Source organism: Phallusia mammillata, chromosome 1, assembly GCF_965637545.1.
Source record: "Phallusia mammillata chromosome 1, kaPhaMamm4.hap1.1, whole genome shotgun sequence".
Classification (NCBI taxonomy): Eukaryota; Metazoa; Chordata; class Ascidiacea; order Phlebobranchia; family Ascidiidae; genus Phallusia; species Phallusia mammillata.
Genome location: NC_137252.1, coordinates 15,705,036 through 15,713,801, shown reverse-complemented (window position 1 = coordinate 15,713,801; position 8,766 = coordinate 15,705,036). Strand labels below are relative to the sequence as shown.

Sequence of the window (8,766 nt, the reverse complement as noted above, 5' to 3'; positions counted from 1 at the left end):
AGCTGGGAGCACTTGTCAGGATATCTTTCTCGTTGGAATGGACACGAAAGGATGGCGCCAACTTACAACGGCCTGTAGGCTATATAATTTACTTTTTTGGTCTAAAAAATTCTCACTAATTATTATCTATAGATGTTTTCATAGCAATTTGGATTTCTTAAATCATTGCGTTTTGTAACCACGTAGTTACCTATTTTACACATAACAGCCTACGCGTTTTATTGTATATGTTTACTCGTTTGTTGTATGATCTTGATAATAAATCGATATCATTTGATTGCAATCAAGTCACATGTGACTTCATGCCAAACAAAACTTTTGATTTCAAACTCGGTGCTTTTATGCATTCCTGAAGCAGATTCCAAACAAGGCAAGGATAACTCAACATGTCAGTCTTCCTCGCGTTTTACCATAACCAAAAATGTCAACAATAGATCAAACGATTTTAAACCGGTGCAAATTTAGTGACTCGGCACGAGACACACACGTAGAGACAAGGCAAACCAATTTGCACAGGAAAGCACGTGCGAACCTTCAAATTATTAATTAAAGCGACTGGAGAATTGCAAACCAAACAAACGGCGACAAAGCGATCGAATGTTGACCGTCGCGTAACCCCTCTGGCAGTGTTTGCCCGCCCCGTAAGCGACAATAGAAATCAAAAGGCAGACGACGTGGTGGTCCAGATCGAATCGGGCCAGCTCAGTGTGGACACAGACCTACTTTATCTGGCAGATATCTCGCCACAATGCGACGTATTCGTGTCGCACAATACGCGGGTTTGTGTGGACCGGGCCAGGGCCGTCGGATTACTGCGTTCCGAACGTGATGTAATCACGCCAGTTTCATTTTACAACACAGGCCAAGCCATTGAAAGTGCGATTAGCCCGGTGCGCCCGTAAGTGCCCGCGAGCGTACATGCTTGATGTGTGTTGTCTTTGTTGTTCAAACAAACAAGCAAACAATACACCGCGACACCTTGTACGGAAACGCAACCAAGATCAAAACTTTGAACATTTCTGTATCGTATGGGCAAGTGTGTATGTAGCACCACAATATATGTCCGTTTCATACAATAGGTGTTGCTTATTTGTGCCCAATTTTTTTTAATTTGCTACTCATTCTGAACCACGTTAACATGAGTTTTTTTGAGCAGGTGTTAAACTAGTGACAACAAACCAGCACTTGTAGTGGACACCCATCTGGTGACGCTTTTCGAGAGATCGCATCAAACTTCCACTTAATCTTACGTAAACTCCACAGTAACACAATCACTTGGGTCTCGTGCGGTTGTTGTTTTTGCTGTTCGTGGCACGCCTGGTCAGTAACGTCCAGTGGCGGTCGGCTACGGTGTGACGGGTCTAGTTTTTACCCAAAACACTAGAGTTCCTTTCAAGCGCATAATCGGGCCATTACGGGCGATGGACTATAAACGTGCGTTGTGGCTGCGCTTCAAGTTTCGTCACAAAGGCGGACCCCAATAAGAGTTTATTTCCATAGGCTTCAAAGTTTTAAAGGTTAATTTTTACCACACAATGCTCTTCTCACACTGGTACAAATCCTCAACGGACTTGATCAGGTGGAAAACGGACACACCCAGTTTTATACATCGTGGGTCAATTGTTACCAAACGTTGTTGACAGAGGCCGTAATGGCTGGACGCATGGGAGGCAATAGTGCGCGGCAAGGTGAGCGAAGGGTGGATATGGCTGGATTGCAACAACGTGGACCTCACCATCCTTCGACCCAAGCTAAAAACGTTTGTGATTAAGCATGCGCTTAACATTTTTGCGGCAGGTGATTTTGCTTTTTAATGCGCGTTTCTACAGCACCTGTCGCATGGACACGCCGCTTTGCAATAGCGAAGAGCATTGGGGCAAACGCATCAACGAGTTTGACTGGGCATTTATGGGCGTTCTTGCATCACACTGTGGGTTATCCATCACTTCAATTTTCTGACCTGCTGAACGCACGAATGCTAAGAACTCGGCACCTCTCCAGAACCCCAAAGCCGGTTGCCACCCGGGTGCCAAATTAAAGGCAAAAATGGAGGACCGTGCCTGTACTCAACCACAGCGAGGGTATCAAGTATCCACACATCTGGCCGACGAAAATCCTGTTTGCGCAAGCCAAAACACTGCGAGAAAATTTGTGTTATCTACAAAATGAATGAACTAGTGCGCTTTACATTTTCGAAAACACCTGAAGCCTAATTAACGACAACACATATTAGCTATAGATATCTATATGTAACGAACAAGCTGAAATATATAACTAAACCTATTGCAATACCAACACGCAAAAATACTATAACACGACGGATAGCAACTAATTTTATGATACATTTGTTTCAAATTACTTTCACCTTTCCTCCTTGTTCCGTTTTTTGCAAACCAAAATAAACAGCAACCTATTTGATGTTAATTAGATTTTCACGGTCGATAAGTAAGCACAACTGGCTAAATCATCACAAACCCGAACAAATATTTCGCACTGTAAACTTTGTTACATTAAAGCGAACAATTGCCTGACACTGCTGTACAGTTACAGCCTGCACGCAGTGAAGTGCTAGTTACGAGGTTGCACGATCTGTTTCAGTCTACCGTGACCTTGAACGAGCACCGAAAACAAAGCAAACAAAATGGCGGAGTAAAGCTCATGGTCATGAATAACCTTCGGCTAAAACAGCTGAGGCAATGACAAGCGCTATGTGTTGTTAGTTTGGAATAAATTCAAACGAAAACTTGCATGTTTTAACATGCGGGTGTACATTACCTCAGCGAAAAGTAAACTATGACAGTTGCTAACTTACTTAACCTTTTTAAAGACAGTTTGCCAAACAGTAGTTACATGACAGCTAATTGGAATAATTTTAAAGTCACATTGCTGATTAAATTAGTACCGCTTTAGGTAAATCATTTGTTCATGCGACACAAGCATATAACCACGATATTTTTTTCCAAAAGTATCAAATGTTTTGAATTTCCAAAAGAAAAGTGTTAAAATATTGTGTAAATAAATATGTCATAAAACTGTTTTTAGACAAACGGCCCTATATACCTTTTTGGACAAAATTGTAGAAGTTTAAACACAATTTAAGGTTCTGCGCAGTGAATGAAAGATAAACTGGAAGACTGCGTTAATGCATTTGTCTACAATTTTTGTCTACAAAAGTTGGGTGTGCTGTTACTTTAGTCAGTAAACCAAAAACTGTTTGTTAAAAGAGTTAGGATTAGAATGAATGATACGGAACTATAATATTCATAAGATTATAGATCCTGTTTTATGTTAAAGCATGCACGCTAAGCACTTACAAACCACAAGGCTCGAGAATACAGAGTCTCTTACTTAAGCAGTCCGTGACAATTTATGTCAGAAGGTGTCAAACGGGAATACATTTTAGGTTTTTGAGGAAAATAAGTTGGCCAAATTATGTTGGATATGTAACAATAGGGTGGATAATAAACTTGGGAGTAAATATTTAGTGTGTTGAAGTAACCTTTTTTCTTTTGAAATCTGCAAAGGGACAGACATGAGAAAAAAGGTAGACCTATGATTTAAGCATATTAACTGTAAAACTGTCTTTTGTGATATTTTAGCTTTGTATTGCATTCGTAGAAACGTGTTTGGGATGATTAGTTGTGTTGTCATTTTTTAACCTAAAATATGAAAGCAAACTTTGCAGTTTTTCAAAACGTTTATTGCTCGTGCGTTCACGAACTATAACACATATGCACAGTTTGAATGCACTTTATATTTACAACTATCCTGTTGCAAGCAGGAAAACGCAAAACTCGTATAGCCAATATCAAACCTTGTGATTAGTACAGAGCACATGCAAAATACATTGCACAGCGGACAAAAAATAGCAAAGTAATAAATCACGACAATCACAATCGACAGTGAATTACTCCATGGGCAATGGGTGCAGCTGTAAAGTTTTAGTTGTAATTATTGCAACCAGTAGCAGATGTTTATGCAGTGTAAAGGCAACCAAAAACCGCAGCTTAAATGAGATGTTTAAGAAAATTACAACCACAAATGTTTGGTCTTTCAAGTGACATTATCAACATGCGAAATAAATAAACACCATAAAAATAGGTGGCCAGAAACACAAAAATATAGAAACTCTTGAAACGCGCAAGGTGAATAGATCATTCGACGCCATGATACATGTGTTATAGAGGTCAAAATGTACCTCATTTCATGCAGATTTATCAGGACGGCATGCGAATGGTAAATAAGTGGTAGAAACGGCGAAGCAGTCAAAAAATCGTTTTAGTGGATGTATTAGTTGGCCGGTACGCACCCTTGGTAGTAATTCGTTGTATCTTGTTGATGTTCGCTGTGTTCCAGGTGACTTGATTGTAAAGGAAGAGGGGCCTGGTGTTGCTCGTGCAATTGCAGCGGGTTGTAGTGCAAGGCCGACGAGTAGTGACTGAGCGATGACGACGATGCAGGCGATGGCGTCGACACTGATGTGGATGATGATGCAGAATTGATAGGTGACTGCGCGTTGGTACATTGCTGCGAAGGCATTGTGTCATTGACAGTCGATGGTGTGATGCCTGTTGTACCAAATCCGTTCATGCCCGAGTTGTAGTAGTGCATCGCTTCTTGGTAAGCTCGCAACTCTTTCGAATTAGCGTAGTGCTGCTGTTGTTGCTGCTGCTGCTGTTGTGGATGATGCTGGTCAGCGACATTCATTAGGCTGCTGATTGAAAAGGGATGAGGTGCAAAGGAGTGTGCAGCAGCTACGGCGGCGAAAGGGTGTTGCTGGACGGCTGCAGCGTACGCAGTAGCTTGGGCGTAGTGCGAGTAGAAGTCATGGTGTTCTTGTTGATGTCCAGATGACGATTCAACTTGGTTGTGTTGCGGCACCTCAACGCTTTGCGCGCGTGAACCAAGGGTATGTCCATCGCTTTGTTTCTCGGTCACCGGCGCCATATTGTGAAGGTTGCCTACTGATTCGGAGTTGACGGGGGATGAAGAACCGACTGATGCAGGGCTGATTTGCTGAGTGTGCTGCTGTAACGCAAGCAAGTTTTCAGCATGGTCACCGTGGATGTGGGACCCGTATGCGGAAGGTTCTTGGTGCCTCTGTGGAACTGGAAGACGCTCATGGACTGAAGTAACGTTGGTAGCAGCGGTGTGCGTGTGGCTCATCGTTACCGGGTTGTAGTGCGTTGATGTTGACGCTGTTCTGTCTTCCATTTCTGGTGATTTTATGCTCGAGTCCGAATCGATGTAAGCGCCGTGGTTGTCCGGTGGGCTGCTACTTGCTGATCCGGGGTTGGACGGTGGTGGGCTGGCAGTTTCGTTTTGTAGCTGCTCAAGCGATTGCTGCACGTCTAGACCGGCACCACCCTTGTTCTTCTTGTCACTTTTGAAGCGCTTTTGGCGTCGCAGGTAGCAACCATTTTCGAACATATTACCAGCGTCGGGATGTAGAGACCAATAAGAACCCTTTCCTGGTTTATCAGCCGATCTTGGAACTTTGACAAAGCAATCATTGAAGGAAAGACTGTGGCGAATAGAGTTTTGCCAACGTTGCTGGTTCTGGCGGTAGAATGGGAAAAGGTCCATAATCCAGTTGTAGATCTCGCTAAGAGTCATCATTTTGCTGGTAGATGACTGCAAAGCCATGGTAATGAGCGAAATGTAGCTGTATGGTGGCTTTGCATGCGTGTAGTTGCGACGGTAAGCCTTCTCAGTACGGCGAATTGACATAAGCGCCATATTGGGACTAATGCCTACGCCCGGTCCCATGCCGGCGTAGGGAGATGCCATTCCCGGGTTTCCGACTGCTGCAGCGGCGGCCGCCGCCATTTGTACGCTGTGGGCCGTATGATGTCCGTTCATGCCGTAGCCCTGGTTGACTGGGTTGTTAAAACCGACCTGATTTCCGATCGAAATCGAGTTCATGGTGTTAACGTAGGGTGCCTGCATTCCGTTTGGAATGTTGGTCATGTTGCCTCCGTATGATTGCTGGAACGGTTGATACTTTGATGGGGGAGACGACAACATCATTTTGACTTGCTTTTGCGTTGATCTGAAGCAACGTTTATGTCGGCAGACGAACTAGTGTTTTTGAGCAGAAAGCAAGTTGTACAGATATTTGCAGAAATAATCTTTTGACAGTTTCGTGAAATATCTACAAAAATAACAATTTCACATTTAGTGTTTGGCACAAAAAATAAATAAATTTAGGTATGGCAAAACCGACAAAGTTTTAATCAAAGCCTCACACACGTTTTGGAGTTTAGCGGAAATAGTAATGTATACTCTAAACACGGCTGTAAATATCACGCTACACTGCCAAAGGCTATCCGCTGCTTTACTGTTTATCTGATCCTCAATATGTAACTCTCTTTCGATAACCTGTTAACCTTTTGCTTTGTGGACGAATTAGTCGGGTTTTATATCACATTGGCATTCACGTTCAACTTCATGATCCTAACAAATATTTGACTTGCGAATTTTCTCGCAACTCTTTCGCGGGTCAGCGCCAAACGTTTACTGTTACACCGTACATTCAAGAAATGGAGCGCGCGGACAATATTTGTCTGTTATACTCAGCACAACAGCGCCCTCTCCCTGTCTAATATGTCTATTCTGGCGTTGCGAGGCGCATAATATTTGAAATGTACGTTTTTCGAGAAGTTTCTTGTGCGCATAGCTTTCAACAGGTTACGATTAGACACGGTCTCGACAGTCGAAATCTTTTTGTGCAGATGTTCTATCATCTTCCACTAGCATTTCTTGGTTATGAAATTAAATTATAATCGAAAACCAACTATTGACAGAAAATTGCGATTTTTGCGAAGTAAAAACTATTGCGTACAAAAAATTAGACTCTGTCATTAACGCGTTTAAATTGCACACTCGCTAACCCTTAGTTATATAAGGTATAAACGGCTATTCGTATTTCGTCTAGTAATTTTGCTACCGTTTCACAACTGATTGCTGATGCTTTGAAATGACTACTATGAGCTCAAAGGCTGGAATGATTCCGTCTGGTCATTCAGTGGTTTATATTGGACACCAGTTCCGTCCAGTCCCTTTCTTTTTTCTCTTCGATGATCAATGCGGTCCAATCTCGCGCCTTGGCTGGCCCAGGTCTGACCAGCGGCCGCATGCTTTAGAAACGCCCTTATTGGCGGGCCACTGTCTTGATGCGTGACGTAATGCATCTTGATCAAGCCTGTGCCCGCACGAGCTTGCGATAAGCTAGGTACTATCAACGTATCGCAACCTCACACTTTTCATGGGATTCTAAATTTTGCAAGACACAGTTCTAACTGAAATAGAAGGTGAAAGTTACACTTTGAAAAATTCGACGAAACTGCTGTAACAGGTGCAAAAAACGCATACAGTTTTGGTCACGATCATGCTATCAAGTAAGTTTACAATATTGCCAGCCTTTTTGTTTTCAAAAAACTATTCCCAAAAATCGATTTTGATTTTTTTACAACTTTATCGACAAAATTCAAATTACAACTTTATCGGCACACACAGTAACCTTCAAACCTAGCCTTATTCTGACAACTGCCAACAGAAGCTATATGTTGACCGCCTCAAACAGTAGCTGTTTGTTGATCGTTCTATGTCTATATGACCAAGTTTGAGGTAAAGCCTCTGTAAATATGAAATGTGTACAATCTTGGGTCAGTTTATTCAGAAGATTATTGGCTTTTATTCCTCAGGAATCACGACGTTTGATAATAGGGCTATGCCAGAAATGCTTAAAGTTTTTTTCTCTTTAGTAATAAAGACAACTACATGCACGAAACTAGGTATCAATTTTACACACATACATTCACTTTAAAACTTGCGAAAAATATTGGCTATAAATGCCGCATTTCAAAACATCCTCAAATATTTGCTTTGGTCGGCAGTAATAACGGAAGGCACAGCAGAGCTATCAAGCATTTTCGGCAAAACTTCCTTTCACAAAATTTTTTACGTAGCGAGAGTCACTCTACGGGATAACGTTACCGGTGCAAAATAATTCTCACTTTCGCCTCCATTTTGTTTGTTTGTGTGTCGAACGGTGGAATTTAGGAAGTGAAGGTGTGTTGTTTGCTTATTAAACGGAAACTGATCGTGTTCGTCTGCGCAACAGTTTTTTGTGACTAACAAGGATATTGACAAATAATAAAAAGCGTGGCTTTTAATATTTTGTGTCTCTTAAATGTGTATTGTAATTTTTCTTACAATTTCTTGAAATGATTTGAAAAATTGTAGCTTCTTGTGTTTCTGGCAAACAACTTTGTGTTAGATGTTCAACATTAAAGCGGTCTTTGAAACCATAGATATCCTTATCAAACGACCACACGACTGACTTTATCATGGGCTATCGGGTAAAAGCGAAATTAAAAGGTTCTAAACTGTATAGTGCTGCTTCCATGATGTTAGAAACCCACTAATGAACACATTTTTATCAAGTTCAAAGACTCATTGATTGAATTTGTATTTGTCTTGGACCATCGCATACTTGTGAAGTTCCTAGATTCGTGTTTGTTTTGGAGCCAACTTAGTTCTAAAATGGCTCCAGAGTCTAAAATGGTTTGCAAAAACAGTTGGCATAATTTTATCAATTTTAATGTAGCAGTTAACATGTTCTAAAGTATAGCGTTTATGTTTTGGGGAAAACAAACATTGCAAAATTCTAATAACGACAATCTAATAACGTTATTTCAAATGTTGCACATAAACTATATGCTTTCACGTTAATAGATAACATATGCGACTAATTTGTCCTGC

General features: G+C 41.5%; 1 protein-coding gene across 1 annotated transcript; it reads right to left on the bottom strand.

Moving 5' to 3' along the window:
• Nucleotides 1-3,678: 3,678 nt before the first annotated feature.
• LOC145212982 (uncharacterized) lies at nucleotides 3,679-6,990 on the bottom strand. Its single transcript, XM_080081229.1, has one exon. It carries the CDS (start codon nucleotides 6,028-6,030, stop codon nucleotides 4,291-4,293), a length of 1,740 nt encoding a protein of 579 aa, XP_079937355.1. The 5' UTR covers nucleotides 6,031-6,990; the 3' UTR covers nucleotides 3,679-4,290.
• Nucleotides 6,991-8,766: the final 1,776 nt, after the last annotated feature.

Bases quoted from the DNA above. Each gene is read 5' to 3' on its own strand.
- LOC145212982 (XM_080081229.1), bottom strand. From the start codon at position 6,030: ATGATGTTGTCGTCTCCCCCATCAAAGTATCAACCGTTCCAGCAATCA.